This window comes from Leopardus geoffroyi, chromosome B2, assembly GCF_018350155.1.
Source record: "Leopardus geoffroyi isolate Oge1 chromosome B2, O.geoffroyi_Oge1_pat1.0, whole genome shotgun sequence".
NCBI lineage: Eukaryota > Metazoa > Chordata > Mammalia > Carnivora > Felidae > Leopardus > Leopardus geoffroyi.
Genome location: NC_059332.1, coordinates 104,561,324 through 104,585,733, shown reverse-complemented (window position 1 = coordinate 104,585,733; position 24,410 = coordinate 104,561,324). Strand labels below are relative to the sequence as shown.

The 24,410-nt window shown below is 38.0% G+C and overlaps 1 protein-coding gene across 1 annotated transcript in view; it reads left to right on the top strand.

The window, feature by feature from the left end:
- FRK (fyn related Src family tyrosine kinase) overlaps positions 1–24,410 on the top strand; it is a 108,193-nt gene that overhangs the window by 71,672 nt on the left and 12,111 nt on the right. The window contains exons 3-5 of the mRNA XM_045499340.1: positions 14,473–14,636; positions 16,316–16,484; positions 21,270–21,428. Of these exons, the coding sequence (XP_045355296.1) occupies positions 14,473–14,636; positions 16,316–16,484; positions 21,270–21,428 (492 nt within the window). The remainder of the gene's footprint in view (positions 1–14,472; positions 14,637–16,315; positions 16,485–21,269; positions 21,429–24,410) is intronic.

The following is a 24,410-nucleotide window of genomic DNA, read 5'->3' as shown; positions in this document are numbered from 1 at the left end:
CTAAGTGGCTCTCTTTTGTTGACAAAGCTATTTGATAGTACTGATATTCTAATATAGTACTCACACATTGCACATTTAGATGGATCTATCATCCCTTGTGAATAATGACACTCAAACGGTCCCCGTGGGGGTCTATAGATAAGATCATTATTCTCATTTTCTAGATAAGGAAACTGAAATGAAATTCCTTGCCTAAGGTCAAAGAACAAATCACTGGTGGAATAAGATTAGGGCAGTGAGTTCTTGATTTTCAATCCTTTGTTCAATCAACTAAATCATATTGTTTTACTCAGTATGGGAACAGATTATTATCAGTCAAGAGGAATAAGGCTGTGCCCAGATGATGCCAGAAGATCAGCTGAAAAATGAAAATCTGCTCAATCAACCATTTGTTTGCCTATAAGATGCCAAACTACTCATTTTACTGGTATTTTTCACTGGGCTTCTAGGTTGTCTTCGTGTGTTGCAGTCTCTAACTTCACATTCATATTGCATTCTGAAGTTCATTTCTGGAGGTTGTGTCTTTTAAAAAACCTAATTTTGGAATATCTTGGATTTCATAATGATGTAATATGTACTGAATCATGTGTTAGTGGTGTGGTAGGATGGGGACAGAACTCCTTGAAAGTGCTTTTAGATGAAAGCTTGCAGCACTGCTTTGTGTAGCAGCAAACACTTTTCTACCATCAGAGACCATATCAACTAGGATCTCGCCATTAGGAGAAAGCTGGACTTCTGTATCTGCCATCCACCACTTAGAAAAGCATTTTGGGGCGCTTGGGTGACTCAACTGGTTAAGCATCACTCTTGATTTCAGCTCAGGCCATGATCTCACGGTTTGTTAGTTCGAGCCCCACATCCAGCTCTGCACTGACAGCACAGAACCTGCTTGCGATTCTTTCTCCTCTCTCTCTGCCCCTCCCCTGCTGGTTTTCTCTTTCTCTCTCTCTCTCTCTCCTTCTCTCTCTCTCTCAAAGTAAATAATCTTAAAAAAAAAAAAAAAAGAAAAGCATTTGAGTCTGGCAAATAGGACTGAAATCATAAGATTCCATCTATATCACACATATTCCCCCACAATTAGTTACTCTGGATGTGAAGGTAGCCAAATAATCACGTGACCTATGCCACAGTCCTTACAGAAGTTAGTGGGAAGAAAGAGTTGAATTCTTTCAACAGTCAACAATCCTTTAGTCTGCTCCTTCTACATGCTTACCTACATCTCTGCAATATATCCTAATTCTTGGACATGTTCTGGTAGATTAATCTGTTGACAGGTGAAACATTTTCCCCTAGGTCAAACAGCGTACATGAGAGTCAAGATGTAAACTCAGGATGCCTGGCCTTTTAGCTAAATTCATTCAGTCATGATGCTCCTGAGTTTGTTGATTGATGGCTTCATTATATTTTATAGTTAGCCTTATGGTTTTTGCAGATGAACTACTTAGAATGCTTAACTAGTCTGAACTCCGTCATTCACAGTAAGAATGGCACAAACATTATCATTCACTTATAGTCTCTGGAATTTGAAATAGGTTTGGCTCAATAATAAAGATCACAGCAAACCAGAAAAAGAATAGAAAATTCATTTCTCCCTAGTTCTGAGACCCTGTGAATTCAATCTTTATTAGAAATGATGACTTGGGGCTCACCTAACACATTAAAACCACTTTTAAAAAACAATCATATATTTTGGATTTGATTACTCAAAAATACAATATGAAAAGTGCCTTCATCCAGACTAAAATATATTGAATTTTTCTGATGTAGCTTCTGTGGTCTAATTTGTAAATCATGTATATTATATATATATTCATAACCATATATATATATATATATATATATATATATATATATATATGGTCTCTTAGTCTTATTTAGGTTGAAAACTTGAATGAACCTTATATAAATATCCATTCTGGATATGGGGGATGGAGTAGTTATTTCTGTGTTATGTACAAAAAAAAAATGGATATAAATATGAATGTCTGTCCTCTAACAGTATGTATATTCTGGGGCCAAGTGTGTTTTCCTCCCTTTAAAAAGAAAATTCCAGGGAAGTCTTATCTTGAAATATTTGTATAATTACCTATTTAATTTTGCAGCAGACATTTCAGAAGCTTATATTTCACTTCAAATTCAAGAGTTAGTGAATCATTGTTCGTTCATTTAGCAGATGTTTATGTTAGTTGTTACTCTGTGCCAAGCTCTGATTAGGTTTTGGATCAAAATGGCAGAGTCCCTGCCATCATGGATCTATTTTAAATAAATACTATCACGATTAAACAAGGTGATAAGAGGGATCTGGGAGAGGTACATTCAATAGGGTCGGGGGACAAAGGTGGTTCTGAGGATTTAAACTGAGATCTGAAGGAAGAGGCGGGCTACAAGAAGATTAGTAGGAAAAGCATCCAAGGTGGTGTTAAGGGCTCTGAGGTGAGAATTACTTGTTTTATCAAAGGGCTACAAAAAGTAATGGGAATTCAAGGAGAGAAATTAAGGAGAATGGGAATTCAAGGAGAGAAATCAACAGTCAGACATGTTTGATCACTAAGGTGGAAACAATTGGAAACTTGGAGATTTCTTAAAGCCAGCTTTTTTAATTTAATAATGGAAAAACCGAGGCCAGGTAAGATTGAGGTGTTTTTGGTCATTTTCAAGTTCAATTGTGACCTGGGTCTCCCATTTCCCAATTTATTGCTTTTTCTTTTTTCTTTTTTAAAATATTTTTATTGTATTATTTTTTAAATTTATTTATTTTTTTACATTTATTTATTTTTGAGAAACAGAATGAGACAAAGCGTGAGCAGGGGAGGGGCAGAGAGAGAAGGAGACACAGAATCAGAAGCAGCCTCCAGGCTCTGAGCAAGCGGTCAGCACAGAGCCTGATGCGGGGCTCAAACCCACAAACTGTGAGATCATGACCTGAGCCGAAGTCAGACGCTCAACCGACTGAGTCACTCAGGTGCCCCAAAATATTTTTTAAAGTTTACTTTTGAGAGAGAGAGAGAGAGAGAGAGAAAATAGGGGAAGGGCAGAGAGAGAGGGAGACAGAGGATCTGAAGCAGGCTCTGTGCTGATAGCAGAGAGCCCGACATGGTTCTCGAACTCATGACCTGAGTTGAAGTCGAATGCTTAACTAACTAAGCCACCCAGGCGCCCCTCTATTGCTTTTTCTATTAAACAAAATTACTTTTGTTGTGTTGGATCTCTCAAGTATTGGCTTTTACAGCTTCGAGTTGAAACCTTTACAGAGTTGGCAAACATTTATTTAGGCTTTCTTTATAATCAATAACAATTGCCAAACACATATCAATCGTTGTGATTTGCATCCTTATTAAGAAAATCACAAGGAGTACTTTAACTCTTCAGTCATTTATTGACTTTAGCCTCTAGCTTGGAGATCTTTTAGATTTTTTGTTGTGCATTAAGAACAAATTCCTGTTTACGTTTAATTTCCACATAGTCCACTTCAGTTTGAAACTAGATATTGTCTGTCTTGTTCAGAAGAGGGGAATTTTTTTATTGCTTCCAGTCATTTCCCGTTATAGACCTATTGGCTTGCTAGAGGTCTCAGCTATAATTTGTGTACTTTTCTTTTTGATAAATGGCAAAGCTTGAATTTTTGAGGCCAATCATTTATATAAATTTCAGGTATGCTTTATATTTAGCTACCCTTCTACTTCTAATATTTTTATTACTTTGTGGAGAAATGAATTGGACTAATATTGTTGACAGCTCTCTTTGAGTTTTTTTGTTAACCTTTTAATCCATTAATAAGAATTGTTATGAGCCTTGCTCTATATCCTAATAAAACCCTTCTACTTGGTGATGATTATACAGGGCAACTAACATTGTCCCAAGAGTCATGTTCAGTGGGAATGGTAACTTGACAGAGCAGAGGGTACAAGAATGTGTTGCAGAAACTTCAAAAATTGAAATGGAAGAAAACTTATGTGGCTTTGGGAGGACCTAAATGTACTCTGTATTATATAAAAAAAACTAAAACTACAAGATTTTTGTATATGCAGATGACAGGATTCTTTTTTCAGTTTTATTGAAGAAAAATTGACAAAACTGTAAGATATTTATTAAAGTGAACAATATGATGATTTGACATACATATACTTTGTGAAAGGATTACTCCCACTGAGTTAATTAATACATCCATCACCTCACATATTTACTTTTTCTGTTTTTGTAAGAGAACGTTGAAGTTCTACTGTCTCAGCAAATTTCAATTATACAATGCAGTGTTATCAATTATACTGACCACGTTATACTTTGGATCCTCACACTTTATTTATCTTATAACTAAAAGTCTGTACCCTTTACCAACCTTTTCCCTGTTTCTCCCTGTCCCCCAGTTCCTGGCAACCATTTTTCTCCTCTTTGTTTCTATGAGTTCAACTTTTTAAAAAAAATTCCACATGTTAAGTGTGACCATTCAGTATTTGTCTTTCTCTGTTTGGCTTATTTCACTTAGCACATGCCCTCCAGGTTCATCCATGTTGTTGCAAATGACAGGATTTCCTTCTTTTTTAATGCTGTATACATTTTCTTTATCCATTCATTTGTCAATGCATTTAGGTTGTTTCCATACCTTGTCTATTGTGAATAATGCTGCAGTGAACATTGAGATAATGATTGTGTTTCTTTTGGATATATACCCAGAAGTGGGATTGATGGATCATAGGGTAGTTCTATTTTTAATTTCTTGAGGAAACTCCATAGTGGCTGCACCATTTAACATTCCCACCAACAGTGCACAACATAAGAGTTCTCTTTCTCCATACCCCCCAGTGTTTATTATCTTTTATCTTTTTGATAGTAGCATTCTAACAGGTGAGAGGTGATGTCTGATTGTCATTTTGATCTGTATTTTCCTGATGATTCATGATGCTGAACACCTTTTCTGGTACCTGTTGGCCATTTGTTTGCCTTTTTTTTTTTTAATAGTTTTTTTTTTTAATGTTTGTTTATTTTTGAGAGAGACAGAGAGACAGAATGCAAGCAAGGGAGGTGCAGAGAGAGAGGGAGACGCAGAATCTGAAGCAGGCTCCATGCTCTGAGCTGCCAGCGCAGAGCCTGATGCAGGGCTCGAACTCGTGGACCACGAGATCATGACCTGAGCTAAAGTCAGAGGCTTAACCAACTGAGCCGCCCAGGGACCCCTGTTTGTCTTTTTTTTTTTTTTTTTTTTTTGATAAATGTCTGTGCAGGTCCTTTGCCCATTTTTAAACTGGCTTTGTTTTGTTTTGATGTGGCTTTCTAAGAATTCATTATGCATTCTGAATATGTAGTTTGCAAATATTTTTCCTGTTTTATAGGCTACCTTTTAATTTTGTTATTAATTTCCTTTTCTCTACAGCTTTTTAGTTTGATATAGTCCCACTTGTTTATTTGTGCTTTTGTTGCCTTGCTTTTGGTGACAAATACAAAAAATCATCACCAAGACTGATGCCAACAAGGCTACCCGGTATGTTTTCTTCTAGTTTTATGGTGTCTGGTCTTACATTCAAGTCTTTCAGCCATTTTTGAATTAATTTTTGCTATGGTGTAAGGTAGGGGTCCAGTTTCATTCTTTGCATGTGCCTGTTCATTTTCCTAGCATCATTTATTAAAGAGAACTTTCCTCATTGTATAGTTTTGGCTTCTTGTCTGTCATAAGCTAGTTGACCATTTCTGCATGGGTTTACTTCTGGGCTCTTTTTTCTGTTTCATGGATCCTTGTGTCTATTTTTATGCAAATGCCATACTGTTTTGATTGCCATAGCCTTGTAGTATAGTTAGAAATCAGGAAGTGTGCCCCAGTGCACATGGAATGTTCTCCAGAATAGACCATATACTAGGACACAAATCAGCCCTAAGTAAGTACAAAAAGATTGAGATCCTACCGTGCATATTTTCAGACCACAATGCTATGAAACTCAAAATCAGCCACAAGAAAAAATTTGGAAAGGTAACAAATACTTGGGAGACTGAAGAACATCCTACTAAAGGATGAATGGGCTAACCAAGCAGTTAAAGAGGAAATTAAAAAGTATATAGAAGTCAATGAAAATGGTAACATCACAACCCAAAACCTCTGGGATACAGCAAAGGTGGTCATAAGAGGAAAGTATATAGCAATCCAGGCCTTCCTAAAGAAGGAAGAAAGATCTCAGAGACACAACCTAACCTTATGCCTTAAGGAGCTGGAAAAAGAACAGCAAATAAAATCCAAAACCAGCAGAAGACAGGAAATAATAAAGATTAGAGCAGAAATTAATGCTATTGAAACCAAAAACAAAACAAAACAAAACAAAAAAACAATAGAACAGATCAATGAAACCAGAAGCTGGTTCTTTGAAAGAATTAACAAAATGGATAAACCCCCTAGTCCGTTTGATCAAAAAGAAAAAGGAAAGGACCCAAATAAATAAAATCAAGAATGAAAGAGGAGAGATCACAACCAACACAGCAGAAATACAAACAATAATAAGAGAATATTATGAGCAATTATATGCCCATAAAACGGGCAATCTGGAAGAAATGGACAAATTCCTAGAAACATATACACTACCAAAACTGAAACAGGAAGAAATAGAAAATTTGAACAGACCCATAACCAGAAATCAAATTAGTAATCAACAATCTGCCAAAAAACAAGAGTCCAGGGCCAGATGGCTTTCCAGGGGAATTCTACCAAACATTTAAGGAAGCGTTCACACCTATTCTCTTGAAGGTGTTCCAAAAAACAGAAATGGAAGGAAAACTTCCAAACTCTTTCTATGAAGCCAGCATTACCTTGATTCCAAAACCCGACAGAGACCCCACGAAAAAGGAGAACTATAGACCAATTTCCCTGATGAGCATGGGTGCAAAAATCCTCAACAAGATATTAGCCAACCAGCTCCAACAATACATTAAAACATTATTCACCACGACCAAGTGGGATTTATACCTGGGATGCAGGGCTGGCTCAATATCTGCAAAACAATTAACGTGATTCATCACATCAATAAAAGAAAGGACAAGAACCAAATGATCCTCCCAATACATGCAGAGAAAGCATTTGACAAAATACAGCATCCTTTCTTGGTAAAAACCCTCAAGAAAGTAGGGATAGAAGGATCATACCTTGAGATCATAAAAGCCATATATGAACGACCCAATGCTAATATCATCCTCAATGGGGAGAAACTGAGAGCTTTCCCCCTAAGGTCAGGAACAAGACAGGGATGTCCACTCTTGCCACTGTTATTCAACAGAGTATTGGAAGTCTTAGCCTCTGCAATCAGACAACACAAAGAAATAAAAGGCATCCAAATCGGCCAGGAGGAGGTCAAACTTTCACTCTTCAAAGATGACATGATACTCTATATGGAAAACCCAAAAGATTCCACCAAAAAACTGCTAGAATTGATTCATGAATTCAGCAAAGTTGCAGGATATAAAATCAATGCACAGAAATCGGTTGCATTCCTATACACCAACAATGAAGCGACAGAAAGAGAAATCAAGGAATCGATCCCATTTACAGTTGCACCCAAACCCATCAAATACCTAGGAATAAATCTAAACAAAGAGGTGAAAAATCTATATGCTGAAAACTATAGAAAGCTTATGAAAGAAATTGAAGAAGACACACAAAAAAATGGAAAAAGGTTCCATGCTCCTAGATAGGAAGAACAAATATTGTTAAAATGTCGATACTACCCAGGGCGCCTGGGTGGCTCACTCAGTTGGTTGGGTGTCCAGCTTTGGCTCAGGTCATGATCTCGTGGTTCGTGGATTCCAGCCCCATATAGGGCTCAGTGCTGGCAGCTCAGAGCCTGGAGCCTGCTTCAGATTCTGTGTCTCCCTCTCTCTCTGTCCCTTCCCTGCTCATGCTCTGTCTCTCTCTGTCGCAAAAATAAAAGATTTTTAAAAAAATGTCGATACTACCCAAAGCAATCTACATATATTCAATGCAATCCCTATCAAAATAACACCAGCATTCTTCACAGAGTTAGAACAAATAATCCTAAAATTTGTATGGAAACAGAAAAGACCCCGAAAAGCCAAAGCAATCTTGAAAAAGAAAACCAAAGCAGGAGGCATCATAATCCCAGACTTCAAGCTATACTACAAAGCTGTAATCATTAGGACAGTATGGTGCTGGCACAAGAACAGACACTCAGATCAATGGCACAGAATAGAGAACCCAGAAATGGACCCACAAACGTATGGCCAACTAATCTTTGACAAAGCAGGAAAGAATATCTAATCGAATAAAGACAGTCTCTTCAGCAAGTGGTGCTGGCAAAACTGGACAGTGACATGCAGAAGAATGAACCTGGGCCACTTTCTTATACCAGACACAAAAATAAACTCAAAATGGATGAAAGAAGCCATCGAAATCCTCGAGGAGAAAGCAGGCAAAAACCTCTTTGATCTTGGCCACAGCAAGTTCTTACTCAACACGTCTCCGAAGGCAAGGGAAACAAAAGCAAAAATGAACTACTATTTTACTCATCAAAATAAAAAGCTTCTGCACAGCGAGGGAAACAATCAGCAAAACTAAAAGGCGACCGACAGAATGGGAGAAGATATTTGCAAATGACATATCAGATTAAGGGTTAGTATCCAAAATCTATAAAGAATTTATCAAACTCAACACCCAAAAAACAAATAATCCAGTGAAGAAATGGGCAAAAGACACGAATAGACACTTCTCCAAAAAAGACATCCAGGTGGCCAACTGACACATGAAAAAATGCTTAACTTCACTCATCATCAGGGAAATACAAATCAAAACCATAATGAGATACCACCTTACACCTGTCAGAATGGCTAACATTAACAACTCAGGCAACAACAGATGTTGGCGAGGATGCGGAGAAAGAGGATCTCTTTTGCATTGTTGGTGGGAATGCAAACTGGTGCAGCCACTCTGGAAAACAGTATGGAGGTTCTTCAAAAAATTAGAAATAGAACTACCCTACGGCCCAGCAATTGTACTACTAGGCATTTATCCAAGGAATACAGGTGTGCATTTCGAAGGGACACATGCACCCCCATGTTTATAGCAGCACTGTCAACAAAAACCAAAGTATGCAAAGAGCCCAAATGTCCATCGATAGATGAATGCATAAAGAAGAAGTGGTATATATATACAATGGAGTATTAGTCGGCAATCAAAAAGAATGAAATCTTGCCATTTGCAACTATGTGGATGGAACTGGAGGGTATTATGCTAAGTGAAATTAGTCAGAGAAAGACAAAAATCATTTGACTTCACTCATATGAGGACTTTAAGAGACAAAACAGATTAACATAAGGGAAGGGAAACAAAAATAATATAAAAACAGGGAGGGGAACAAAACTGAAGAGACTCATAAATATGGAGAACAAACTGAGGATTACTGGAGGGGTTGTGGGAGGGCTAAATGGGCTAAATGTGTAAGGGGCACTAAGGAATCTACTCCTGAAATCATTGTTGCACTATATGCTAACTAACTTGGATGTAAATTTTAAAAAATAAAAAATAAAATAAAATAAAAAAGAATGTTATATTAAAAAAAAAAAGAAATCAGGAAGTGTGATGAGTCCAGCTTTGTTCTTTCTCAATTGCTTTGGCTATTCAGGGTCTTTTATGGTTCCCTACAAATTTTAGGATTGTGTGTTCTATTTCTGAAAAATGCAGCTGGAATTTTGATAGGGATTGCATTGAATCTGTGGAAGACTTTGGGTGGTATGGACATTTTAGTAGTATTCTTCCAATCCATGAGCATGGAATATCCTTCCACTTATGTGTATGTTCAAATTTCGTCATCAATATTTTATAGTTTTTGGAGTACAGACCTTTCACCTTCTTGGTTAAATTTATTTCTAAGTAGTTTATTCTTGCTGACGCCATTGTAAACGGGATTTTTATTTTATGTTATTTATTTATTAACATTTATTTATTGTTGAGAGACAGAGAGAGACAGAGTGCAAGTGGGGAAGGGGCAGAGAGAGAGGGATACAGAATCCAAAGCAGGCTCCAGGCTCTGAGCTGTCAGCACAGAGTCCAAAGCGGGGCTCGAACCCATGAACTGTGAGATCATGGACCTGAGCTGAAGTTGGACACTTAACCATGTGAACTACCGAGGTGCCCCAGGGGATTTTTATTTTAATTTCTCTTTTTGATAGTTTATTATCAATGTATCGAAAAACAACAGGTTTTTTTATATTGACTTGTATTTTACAACTGTACTATGGTTGTTCATTAGTTCTAACAATTTTTTGGTGGAGTCTTTAGATTTGTTATACGTAATACTAACATAACAGATGACATGATTTTATGGTCATGAACTGGATGTGTCTTATTTGACAACTAGATCTACTATCTGAAACTCTCCAGTTATAAGGAATCTTGGAATCACAAGTCCCCATGTTTGAATCCTGGCAATATCACTACTTGCTTTTATGAGTTACAAAACAGGCCTATTAATGTCTACCTTGTATGGCTATTATGAGGATAAAAAGAGATAATGTACTATAGTGCTTAGCATAGCATTTGATTCAATGAATGTGGGTATTACAGAATGTTAGATGGAATTTTTGACTATAGCTGTGAAGATACAATGGAAGTAAAATCCAATGCCAAATCACCGTACCCAGAGTTTACCAAGAAATTGGTCAAAGACAGGTATTGCAGCTATTGGATCCTTCAGCTTGTTAGTGATCTTAAAAGGGTGCTAATAGTAAGAGGGAGGAATGCTTTGATCAAGGCATTTTGCTTTTGGAAAAAGTTATGAGTCCCTCTGATCTTCCCAGGGAGATGAGTGGAACCCCAAACCTAGTGAGAAGTCCACTGTGAGAGTTTATTCTCCGCTCTCTCCGGTTGGTCAGATACAACACTCGAGCCTGACTCCAATGGCTGAGTAGGCTAAAGCAGCCTGTAGCAGTAGGATAGAGGTGCCACATGGCATCAGTCAGTCCCCAGCAACTGTCGGGGTAAAGGATGTGTGAGTGTTATCTTAGACCATAAGTGGACCTTGTACAAGAGCAAAAGTGCCAGGGAGCTGTAGATAAATGGTCTGGGGGAGTTTTGGGTTCTGCTCAAGAGGACTTCTGCCAGAAAATGAGGGGGGACCTGTAAGCGTTGGAGTGGAGGGTAAACTGCTAAAGAAACAGAAGCTGAAAAGCAATTAGGGCAGAGGTGGCTTAGCAGACACCTGCATCTTAGGAGGGAGGGGGCTACATAAGTGTTCTTGACAGAAGAATCAGCTTGAACGTCTGCCAGGCTGAGAGTTGAAGCTGATTTAGACTCTGCCAGTCCAATAAGAACTTCCTCATTGTTTATCTCCTCCTCTCTATGCTCTTACCCTAGGTACTCAAATCCTGGCTGGCAAGGCCATGAGGAAAGAACACTTCTAGGCAGAGAAAGAAAGACAGCCACCCACACCTACCTTTCCCACTGCTGCCTTTCAGCCTGATGTACACCTGAACAGACAGATTAGCTATTAAACTGAATAGCAGAGTGTTTTGATTAATATCTTGGACTGGGCAATCTAAGCTTGAGTTGAGACTGCATTTGTGATTTTAAGTGAAAGCTGAACCTATAATTAAGTGTGATCAGAAAAGCTCTGTTGGAGCTTTCATCTAGGTGCAGGGAACTGTCTTTCTTATTCAATATTATTCAAAAAGCATTGAACAAAAGATGTTATTACATTATTAGTTGTGCTTGTGTGGTGTGTTGGTTACATTATTAGTATTGTTGATGTAATAGAAAGGCTACCTTCAAATTCAGCATCACGCACTCAAAAAAATTTTCATTTATGTTTGATATTCCTCTGTATTTTTCTGGCTTATAACCTATATTCTTATATCAAAAATTAACTCAGTTATTTAGGAGGACATTTTGTAACCAGGTTTTTCACAATGCTTATCAGAAAGTTATTTTGCTTAAAATTAGTGTTCTTTGAATACTTTACTGAGAAAATTTGATATCCAAAATGAGAATTAGGTAGCATTTACCTTAAAAACTTTCTAGACCGAAATAATTCAGCATGTGCCATGATGTAGCACTTTGGGGACTTGATGTTCTATTTGTCCATGAACTAGAGCAAATAACCATTAAAAAATTCTTAAAAAAATTTTTTTTTGTGTTTATTCATTTTTGAGAGAGAGAGAGAGAGAGAGCAAGAGAGAGCATGAGTGGGGGAGGAGCAGAAAGAGAGGGAGACAATCTGAAGCAAGCTCCAGGCTCTGGGCTGTCAGCACAGAGCCCAATGTGGGGCTTGAACTCACGAACTGTGAGATCATGACCTGAGCCGAAGTCAGACACTTAACTGACTGAGCCACCCAGGTGCCCCTAAAAAATTCTTTTAAATTGATGTATGACATGTGTAATAAAAATACACAATTTATAAAAGTTTGGTTTGATGAGCATTTATGAGGTGAACACATGCATGTAAACCAGCATCCAGTCAAGAAAGAGAATCTTACCAACATTCCAGTCTGACTCCTAATATCAATAGTTTTGCTAGTTTTTAAATAAGGGAACTATATTTTTGTGTTTGTGAGATTCATTCATGTAGATGCGTGTATTTATGGTTTGTTTATTTACAAATCTGCATAGGATTCCCTAGACAAACATAAAATAATTTATTAGTCTATTCTATGGTTGATGGACATTTGGATTGTTTCCAGGTTTAGACTCTTACAAATAATACTGCTAAAAGCATTCTTATACATGTGTTTTGGTGTATATATTGTACCTTTTGTTGGTTATATGTTGGAGTGGAATTACTAAACTATAGGTATGACTGTGTTCAGTTTTAGTAGAGCATGACGGTTTTCTAAAGTGATTGTAAAAATTACACTTCTATCATCTGTGTGTGAGAGTTCCATTTACTCTACTTCCTTGGCAGCGTGTGATATTGTCTGTTTTTTATTTGAGCTATTGTGATGTGCGCCAATTCTCTTGTGAGGAAAACTTTGCCCTAGTCATTGACATGCCCTCAGTAAACTTCCAAACTAGGATTGAGCTGTTTTCTTAGTCTTCTTTTCTTTCAAGAGAGCACTGCTCTAGCATGACCCATTATTAAAGTATAATTTTTATATTTAGCAAGGAATTAAGAATATCTGTATCCTGGTAAATGCTGCTCAATACTTACCAATAACTTGGCTAAGTGAAAGAATAGCTTATGAAATGTATTAGTCAGTATTTTTGAATGCAAGTGCAAAAACTAGTTTAAGTAAAAAAGTTTTAAGTAAAGTTTAAGTAAAAAAGTTACTAGTTTAAGTAAAAAAGGCGACTGATTCTTCAAGCTGAAAAGCCAGTGTGATTGGCTCCAGGGTCTAAGCTTCACTTTCCATATCAAGGAAAGAACTTCCCAGGCAAAGCTTTCTCCCTGCCTGGGGCAAGGTTTTGCCTGTAGGTCCAATCTCCTAGCAGTTAAACAGAAACAAAACCAAAACAACAATCATAACAACTGCTTCCTGTTTTCCTGCAGCTCTGTAGCACAAGTCCTGGAATTGAGTCTTCTTGGCTCTGATTGTGCATTCCTTGGCTCAAGGTTGACAATGATAATCTCTGGACCACATGCTCTCAGAGGAGCAATGATTCTCTGAAAAAAATTGGGTGCTATTACAAGAAGAAGGGAGAATTGTTGGTGGCAGGCAAAAGCAAGAAATCTGCTATAGTCAGATGATTTGAAAAAGGGTATGCAATCCATTCATTCCACTGGCTGTTACGAGACTTGCCCTTGGATCAAGCAATAGTGCTGGGATGTTGTACACATGAATTGCATTATTTTGGGCCCTGTAGAGTAGCTTTTATTGAACTGTGCTTGGACATTCTGTTATCACCCTGCATTAAGAGACAGAATAATAAGCGGCCCTGCAGAATTCCTGATGTTATTGTCGGATAGTCCTGAGGACACCGTTTTATTCTATTTCAGTGTCCCCTTCATAGGATCTCATGGGAGAAAATTCTCCCTGGTCTCTGTGCCAGGAAGAGTTGAACTATTTTTAAACAACTTTTGTGATTTTATCTTATGAACGCTGTGATTTCTGAAACTGATAATATTTCCCTCTTTGCATTGCCAGAATGATAGAGTCAAATTTTTTTTTTATAAGTGGGACTTGAACTCACGACCCCAAGATCAGGAAACGCATGCTCTACTGACCGAGTCAGGCAGGAACGCTTAGAATGATAGAGTCAATTTTATGGCTTGTTTTAATCAAGTTCAATAGGCCTCAAAGCCTAGATTTTTAGTGGTGACCTCACTCCGTTATTTTTATCTTCTATTCCCTTTAATGTGGTTTCCCATTTCTTTTCCCTTTTTATTTTGCTATATATCCTTTATAAACTTTCTGAAGTCTTTTCTGAAACAAAGTTGAGAAATGAACAGAATTTATGAAAATTTTATTCCATGCATTGAAACTATCACCACAAAATAAGTAGATTTTCTTGGTTTTGGCAAGAAGTATATTAATAGGACTTATTTTGGGTTCCAGTTTTAGATGAAGGGATTGTGAAACACTACAGGATCAGAAGACTGGATGAAGGGGGGTTTTTCCTTACCCAGAGAAGAATCTTTTCAACACTGAATGAATTTGTGAGCCATTACACCAAGACAAGGGATGGCCTGTGTGTCCAGCTGGGAAAACCATGCTTAAAGGTAAAATGCTTTCAAGCTGTGTTGATTTTGAGGTTAACTCTTTCCCTTCAGATACTGGAGTATTAGTCATGTGATATGTCCGTTCAGAAAAAAAAAGTCATTTGATTACCTACGGCATGGATAGAGAAGCCATGGCCTATGAGCCAATACTGTCCCACACTTACATTTTAAATATTAAGTTTTATTGGAACATAAGCCTGCTTATTTATTTAAAAATTCCCTTTGATTTTTCTCTGTATGAACAGCATTTAATAGTGGCAACAGAAACCTTATGGCCCACAAAGACCTAAATATTTACTATCTCATTCTTTTCAGAAAAAGTTTGCCAACTCCTGGTCTTAGGCACTCATTGAAGCCAGAAAATATTCATCCTTTGCTCCAAGAAATTAATCTGGTATCTTGACACTGGAGCACTTACTCATATGGCTGGAGGGAAAAAAAGTGCTGGAATATAATTCTTATTTAGCTCTGTATTCAAGGATATCAATATGAAATTGCTAGGCTCATTATCTGGCTGAAATATCTATACAGAAATATCATTTAAGTAACTGTTATAATAGTTTGGCCAGGCCGAACAACATTTATAGAGTTTATTAAATCTATCAGTATTCAATTGTTGCATGTTTTACCTAGGTTGATTTAAAGTTATGTAGTGGACGTACATGGTAGTGGGGCAAAACCTCAGCTCCCCGTCTGAGTTCAGGGCTCATGTACTGTCCATGGGACAGCCAGCCCTATGGTTTATGCCTGGATGACCACTGAAAGCTTCCTGGTGATGCCTGACCAAAATATTACGGACAATTAGAAGCTGAAGACTTTTGTCCAGTATGTAGGGAATTCATTGACTTAAATCCTGCCTAGTGAACATGCAACTTTGGTATAAGTATTACATGTTGGATGGAATAGGTATGAATGACCCCACAAGAATGGTTAAGCTCATGCTAAGAATAGCTTACCTGATACAAAAGTATGGCTTAGGAAATACTCTGTTTAACCAATATTGTTGAAAAGTGTTCACAAAGAAGCATAAATGACCTTCTGGGTACTCAAAATGCTAATGACTTGGTGGATGGGCTAAGAATTTCCTCTGGTAGATAGTAAACTAGATTATGAACTCTCAGAGGGCAGGGGTCTTGCCTACTTTGTTTACAGAATGGCACTTTGTTGGTGCTTGAAAAATTATTATTTATTAAATGAACAAGTACATGAATGAACGAACAAATAAATAAATGAATTCAAAATAAGATGAAAAATTTAATTATGCAAAAATATATGATACATATAGTAAACGCTACAGGCCAAAGAATTTGGGAAGTAATTGTGGATGAGGTGGAACTTCAAATGGGTCTTAACATTGGGAGGATTTGGCTTGGCAGAGGAAGGCAAAGAGGCAGAGGAAGACCATGCCAGACCCAGGCAGGGATGGCATTGGGTGTGGGGTGGGGCAGATGGACAGCAAGGTGCCTCATGTAGCAAGATTTAGGGAGGAGATCAGCTCAAAGAGGTAATGATACAGATTCTGCCATAATTGCTTTCCATTTTAATGTAATTAGAATAAAATTTACAATATTTTGGTTTTAAAAATGGTTTCTCTTTTTAAAAGTGCCTAGACTATTATTTTCAACCAAAAAATTGTTAAGTCTTTTTCTTATAGTTTTTCTAATTATTCTGTGAAACAGGTACAAGTACCAGCACCTTTTGATTTGTCTTACAAAACCGTGGACCAGTGGGAGATAGACCGCAACTCCATACAGCTTCTGAAGCGATTAGGATCTGGTCAGTTTGGTGAAGTATGGGAAGGCCTATGGAACAACACCACTCCAGTAGCAGTAAAAACATTAAAACCAGGTATGAGAATGAGAATGTCAAAGGTTAAATGGCATATGTTAATTAAAAAAATTATTTTGAAGTTTATTCATTTTGAGAGAGACTAATAGCACCGAGCCTGATGTGAGGTTCGAACTCACAAACTGTGAGATCATGACCTGAGCTGAAACCAAGAGTCAGATGCTTAACCGACTAAGCTACCCAGATGCCCCAGCATTTGTTAATTTTTATAAGCTCAACTTGCCACTGTAAATGTCTGCAAGGTCACAGGACAGCCAATGCAGGCACCAAGCAAGTACTGTAATCATGGTTTCTGGCCCAGGTGACCATAAAGCATAACATGCTTCAGATTCTAAAGGCAAGAGCATGTGCCTGGAATCAGCTAAGTCTTAAAATATCCCCAATGCAAGATTTCAACCAGGCATCTCTTCTCTGGAGTTAGGATTGTCCCTCTCCACATTTTTTCCTAGCCTTCGTTAAAAATGCTAACTTTAGGGGTGCCTGAGTGCCTCAGTCGCTTAAGTGTCCAACTCTTGATTTTAGCTCAGGTCAGGATCTCACGGTTCTCAAGCCCCGCATCGGGCTTCATGCTGACAGTGCAGAACCTGCTTAAAATTCTCTCTCCCTCTCTCTCTGCCCCTCCCCCACGCATACACGTGTTTCTCTCTCTCTCTCTCTCTCTCTCTCTTAAAATAAATAAAATAAACTCTTAAAAAGGTGACTTTACTGGAAGTACTTAAAACAATACTTAAATCAATAGAACCTTGGAGATCTTCAGGGAGAAACAATTTTATTAAATACTAATTGTTTATGGTTAAAAGGTAAAATGGTCCATCTAAAAGACCTCATATTTGGAAATGTAGGAACTATTTTTTCTTCCATCTTCCTTTTTCCTATCTTGGAAATTAAAAGTGAGTGTACTAAAATAATATTTATTCAGGCAGACATTATCTCTTCCATTTTAAAAGTGAGATAAGAAAATTTAAAAAGATTAAGTAACTTTCCTGAAATGTACTAGTCATATGATCTTGAGTAAATTTTAAACTACTCTGTGCCTCAGTTCTATCATTTGCAAAAAAGAGATACTAATAAGGCCAACCCAGCAGGATTATTACGAAGATTAAACTGGGTCATTAGTGGAAATGCTTTGAATAATGTCTGGTTCATGTTAAGTGACCAAGAAAAACTTTTTATTTTAATTATTATTATTACTGTTATTATTATTATTATAAGGTCAGTAAATGGAAGAGCTAGGATTTGAACTCACATCTATCACTATTGCATCACACCCCAGGGGAGACAGTCTATGAAAGTACAGCGTTACTGTAGTTGCCTCATATCTACATCTAATAACATAGGTAAGAATAATAACTAGAGGCTAGAAATTAGTTCTCTAGGGGACCTTCATTCTTTACTTAACCAGAATTCTTAAGGGTTTTGAAAGCCTCCTGATGGCAGAACTTGAGCACCTGGGTGCTGCTGGATAGCACCATTCCTTTGGTGACATCATATCTTTGTGAAACTGGGTTTTTGGTGGTGACTGGGATCACATTCAAGAGCCACACAAAAATTTCTCTGTATTACTTTTTTAAATGGGTATTAAGTTGTTAGAACACAAATACTTTTATTTTTTTTTATTTTTTTTTTAATTTTATTTATTTACTTATTATTATTATTATTTTCAACGTTTATTTATTTTTGGGACAGAGAGAGACAGAGCATGAACGGGGGAGGGACAGAGAGAGAGGGAGACACAGAATCGGAAACAGGCTCCAGGCTCTGAGCCATCAGCCCAGAGCCCGACGCGGGGCTCGAACTCACGGACAGCGAGATCGTGACCTGGCTGAAGTCGGACGCTTAACCGACTGCGCCACCCAGGCGCCCCAGAACACAAATACTTTTAAAGTTGCTTTGATTTAACCAAATAATCAATAAAACTCTTAGGTATTCATTTTGGCTTAAGGGCATATCATGAAAAAAGTTACTGAGACAATGAGGATGCCATGAACCAAGAAAGTCTGGGCCCCTCTGGTGTAATAGTAAGAGCATAAAGTTTAGTATAAAATAGAACTGAGTTCAACCTTGCCTCTGCCCTCTGGGACACTGGACAATATATTAATCTTTTGAATCTCCTCATCTGGAAGTGGGGATTATAATAGTTCCTACTTCATAGAGGTTTATGAGGACAAATTGAGTCAACGTACATAAAATATATGCAGTGAGTTCTTAATAAATGTTAGCTTCAATGGGGATGCTGACAGATGTCCACGGAAGTGCAGATTCGCTAGTGCAGGACGTCTGTCAGGCATTTACACCTGCCTCATGAAGTGATGGAGAAGCACTTTTAAGTGGCTGATGCCGTGTGAGCACTCCAGGTGAGAATGATCTATTCCAGCACCCGAGATTTTCACAATCACTGCATATATATTATTTTGAATCGTAATCTCGTTGACACTTGAGCCTAAACTTTATTGTTCAATCTAATCATTCTTTTCTCAAAACGAAGTAGCTAGCTATTCATCCTAACACTGCTCTCCAAGGAAGGCCTTCTGGAGGTCAAAAAAGAACAAAAAAAAAATCACTTTTCTTATATTAAAAAAAAGCGCCGCGATAGTTTTCTCTCCAACAGGAATAATTATTATTGATTTACAGTGTAATAGCAGCAAACAGCTTTGGTGATTGGTTAAATGTCTTCACTTCACTGGGGCCATTAATCAATCTTAGCAGCTATTTATTGCTTAGCAGACTACCACGCAATAAAGACGAGCCTGAAATCAACTCCCATAGTAGCTTTGACAGGCAAAAATTAATATTTAATGCTGCATTACTAGCTGACTTGAAATTGGGTCTCTGCTGTGTAGCTGGTCAGCTGCAACCAGCGTAGCCATGGAGTGCTCTAAGCAGCCTTCACCTGCAGAGGCTCCTGATGTTCCGTGGTTTTTCAGGTCTTGTGGGTAGTCTGATTTGGCAATGATTCGAGTGTCCTGCATTTCACAAATCTGATGGCTACCAAAGCATTAGAGTAGAAACATATTGTGTATATAAATTGCCTGAATGGTGACTATTATCACTGGAAACTTAATGAATCAGATTATGTTGAGGGTGTGGTGGGAAGAATCCCACTATATCCATATTTGACCATAGGCCAAACTAAATTTAACAAGAAGAAAGTCCTTCATTACGGTTTGGGTGCCTCTTTTATTCTCAGCTCCATTTTGCCACTATGACTCGAAATTGTAATCCTCTTTGATTATGTAGATAATTCCAATTCCAATGATAGGGATGGAATTGAGGAAGTACAGAAGATCATGATGGAAATGAGAATAGGTCATTTTTCTCTATTCTTCCTCAGTAAGTCCTTGCCCCTTCCTCTCCTCAGTCTGTGAAAAAAATACAGTTGATCTGTTTGGTTTTTCCTAGAATATGCTTATTAATAACAATACAAATAATGGCCTACAGTCATTGAACATGTATGTTCCTGTTATTGCAATTTCCTGATAATGATATTATGGTATCAGTAGGGTTATTAGCCATGTTATACAGATGAAGAAGTGAAGTTTGGAGATGTTTGGTAACTCGCTGAAGCTTACCCAGTGAGCTAGGATTTGACCAGAATCTGGAGTTTAATCAAGCCTGTGTTCTGAACTTCTAGACTCTCAAGGGAATACCAAAGGCTAGACTGCCTAAATGGTTTATGTGAAATGATCTGCAAGTCACATGGAACTCGTCTTGACTTCATATTAATAAATAAGTCAGACTGCTATTTTAGAATGTCAAAGCTTATCCATGCCTGGGTTCAAATATCAGTTGTGAAGTCTTCATCATGAGATACTGATGAATGGGACAGTCTCTTTGAGCATCAGTGGAAATGATATTTGCACTATCCATAGTGAATACCGAGATATGAAATGACAGTATTCCTTCAATTACAGCAATGCCTCTGATACATCATATCTTTAAAAATAATGAAAGATTTTTGAAAATTATCGGTAAAGTGTAAACTCCAGGTATCCTTCCTCTTCTTAGATTTTGTTATTAACTACGTGGCACTTTGCAAGGTAAGAGTTGAACCATTAAAATACAATTTAATTGTAGGTGAGTCTTCAAAATAGGTCCCAATACTTCTCCCTTATCATTTGGTTAATCTGTTAAGAGTCTGACTTATGGAAGCATTAACATAGGAGAAAATGTTGAAGATCAATTTCAAGTTAGACATAAAAGACTAGTGCAAAAAGACACTCAGTTTTGGGTGTAGCCCTTGAATATTTTCTATTTGGCCTATACCATATGTCCCTACAGAATTAAGGACATAAATATGGCAGAATGTCATGGCTTCAGGATTGTTATCCAGCTGTTCCCACAGTGGGTACCAAGGACAGGGCAGCTATCAGTCTTCCCTGGATCCTGGACCAAAAAGCTCTGGCTGCAGTAATTAAACATTCAGTGTCCTCCAGCATTCATGTTAATAGAATGCCTTCTTTTCGTGCTCTTAATTTGCTTGCCTTGTTTTATCAGTTAGACTGCCAGTCTCTCCTTTTTCCTTCATTTCTCATATGGACCTGAATCAACCTCTCCTCACCTACAGGTCAAAACACATAAATTACACACCCTTGATGCACCAACACATCAGTTATTAGGTTGCCCTGGGTGGACCGATTCTCTTCTTTGATACATCTGAAGATTTGTGACACCAATGCTCTTATTTTACTGAGAAGCAGGAAGCAATCTTGGTGATTCCCACCAGACTGCTGTGAGGATAGGAATGCCTCAATAACAGAAAGTGATTTCCTCCTCTTCTTGTTTCAGGTTCAATGGATCCAAATGACTTCCTGAGGGAGGCACAGATAATGAAGAACCTAAGACATCCAAAGCTTATCCAGCTTTATGCTGTTTGCACTTTAGAAGATCCAATTTATATTATTACAGAGTTGATGAGACATGGAAGTCTGCAAGAATATCTCCAAAGTAAGCTAAAGACTTAATAAAAGGAAGAAAGGAGGGATTTAGTTTAACTAGTCCTATAAATGTCAATTTAGCAAGCCTTCTATAACCCAAAGGATATTTACTATGTGTATATCTGTGAGAATGAATGGCTCAACTAGTTTTTAATAGGATATATACCGTGTGCTCAAAGGGAGGGAAAATATTTATGTAGTGAAGAACAAATTGTTCGCAACAGACATATCAGAGTACGTAAATGTAATGTAGAAAATTGAAGAATAGGTGTTTTGCGTGATGCTTTGTTTCCTGCAGTAACTAATGGAACATTATAAGTCACGGGCCAATTTGTTCTATGGCTCAGAATTAGGGAACATGGGATACTTTGGGGGAAAGAGAGGGAGAGGTACCCTCATTCTTTTTCCTTTGCCAGTGTTAACATCATACTTGTTGGTGTTTAATATACTTCCACTGCTAGGCAGCATTAGAATTTTCAGACTAAAAAGTAGAAATATACAATTGCTTTATTTCTACATCTGCTTCCTGTAGTCAGAGAAGACTTAAGGGCATTGTGAAATTTTGATGTTTATTGCAAATGAATAATTTAATAAGCAACAATATAATGAGTATTAAAATGAGATGTTCAAAGTAGTGGAGATCAAGTACTGAGAGAATAATTCATGCTTAAAAAAGAGACTTTTTCTATGGCTTTCCTGAAATGTCAGAGTGGGATTGATAGAACGTGCAGAGGTAAAGGGAGGTGAGAATAATGGAACAAAGATATTAGAAAGATAAGAGTATTCTCTGATTTCAGGGTGACTTGTGAAGCTGGCGGTATTAAATTGAAAAACTAGGGAAGAACAAAGGACCTGGGCCTGTTAAATGCTGTTAAAAATTATGCCTAGCTCCTTTGCATGAGGATTTCAAATTTAACAGTATCAGAATATGTTAGCCACCGTGGAAAAACTAACCTCAGCCATTGCCCCCTTTGCCTTATTCCCTGGGACAAAAGTACAGTCATTATCTCGGGTCCATCCTTAACAAAAATGATTTGTCAAGGGCACAGTTTCAAGTCTAATACTCAATTCTCAGTCTTCAGACCTGTTAGCATTTATTTCAATGGACACTCTTTCCCTTTGGAAATACCTCTTCATTTGGCCTCCAGGACACTTCACTCAATGGCTTTTCCTCCTATCTTTTTTGTTGGTTCTTCTCCCATCTGTGTGATTTCTCTTATCTCTCAGACCTCTTGGAATTTTGTAACATCACCAGTTACTTGCTAAGCACAGTCAGTTTCAATGTTAAATAATATTTATGTATCAAAGACTCCTGAAACTACATCCCTCCATTACTTCAGAATCATAAATCCAACTGCTTTCTTGACTACTCTACTTGAACCGTTCTCTGGATAACACAGGTATGATGCAGCAACACTCCCCTCTCCCAAATCCCAGAGGCACTTATTTCTTGCTCATGCTATGTGTGCAAAATAGATTGGTTGGTCGCTCAGGTGTTTTGATCACCTTGGCAGGGAAAGGGATGGGACTAATCTCATTCTGGCTCTTCGAGTTCCAACCAGGAGATGCAGAGATAACTTCTGTGCCCTTTTTCATTTGGTCAAATCAAGTCAAAAGGAATAGGGAAGTACAATTCTTTAAAGTGGTTGCAAGGAGGAAAAAAAATGTTTGTGAACAGCTGGAATTTTCTACTCCAGGTGTCTATTAAAAAGTCTCAAAACAGCCATGTCCAAAACTGATCTTATGTATTCCCAGTAATCTGCTACTCTTGTGGTCTTCCCGTCTTTGACAATGTCAACACTCAGGCCTAATCTCTTGATCATCTCTACTTCTCACAGTTTCTATCTAACTAATCTGAAAACCCCACTGGGTTCTTTCCAAATATATCCGGGATTTTGTCACCTCTCAGCACTCCTACCCTGGTCTAAGCTGACATCATCTCCTTCCTGGATTAGGCAACAGTCTCTTAAATGGTCTTCCTTGTTTAGTTCTTGCTCCCTTCAGTCTCCACTCAACACAGGAGGTGGAGAGAGCCTGTTAAAAGGTAAATCAGATTGTGTTCCCCCCTCAGCTCAAAGCCTTCTGTGACTCACTGGTTTTCTCTATATAACCCATAAGGTCCTACATGGCCCAGCTTTCCATTACCTCACTGACCACATCTCTCCCAGTGTCTCCCTTGTTCAGTCTGTGTCAGCTGCACAGTCCTTTGCTGCTCTTCGTATCTTCCAGGTGCGCTTTGCTTCAGGCCCTTTGTGCTTTTTCATCCTCTATCTGAATTCCACCCCCCTCCCATTACTTACCCATGTACTCATTTCCTCACTTCTGAAAAGTCTTTCCTCAGACATTCCCATTACAGTGAGTCTTTCAATGGTCAACCTCTGAATTCTAAAATTTAATCTCCCTCTCCTGTCTCTTTGTATTCCTCTTTTCTGCTTTTTTGTTTTCCTTTTTCTTAGCTGTTAATCATCATATAGTGCATTGCTTTTTTAAAGATGTTTATTTATTTATTTTGAGAGAGAGAGAAACAGTGCACGAGTTGGGGAGGGGCAGAGAGAGAGAGAGGGAGAGAAAGAGAATCCCAAGTAGGCTCTTCACTGCCAGCGTAGAGCATAAGGTGGGGTTTGAACTCACAAACTGTGAGATCATGACCTAAGCCGAAGTCAGGAGCCAGATGATTGGGGCACCTGGGTGGCTCAGTTGATTAAGCATCCAACTTCAGCTCAGGTCATGATCTCACAATTCATGGGTTTGAGCCTCACATCGGGCTCTGCACTGCAGAGTGTGCTTGGGATTTTCTTTCTCCTCCTCTCTCTCAAAATAAATAAACTTAAAAAAAAAAAAAAAAAGAGCCAGATGCTGAACTGAGTCACCCAGGCATCCCAATGCATGACTTTTTAATATGGCTTATTGTTAGCATCTTCTCAAATACAACTCCCTGAGGACAGAGATTTTTCTTTATTTTAATGATAGAAGAGTGTCAGGCACATAGAAA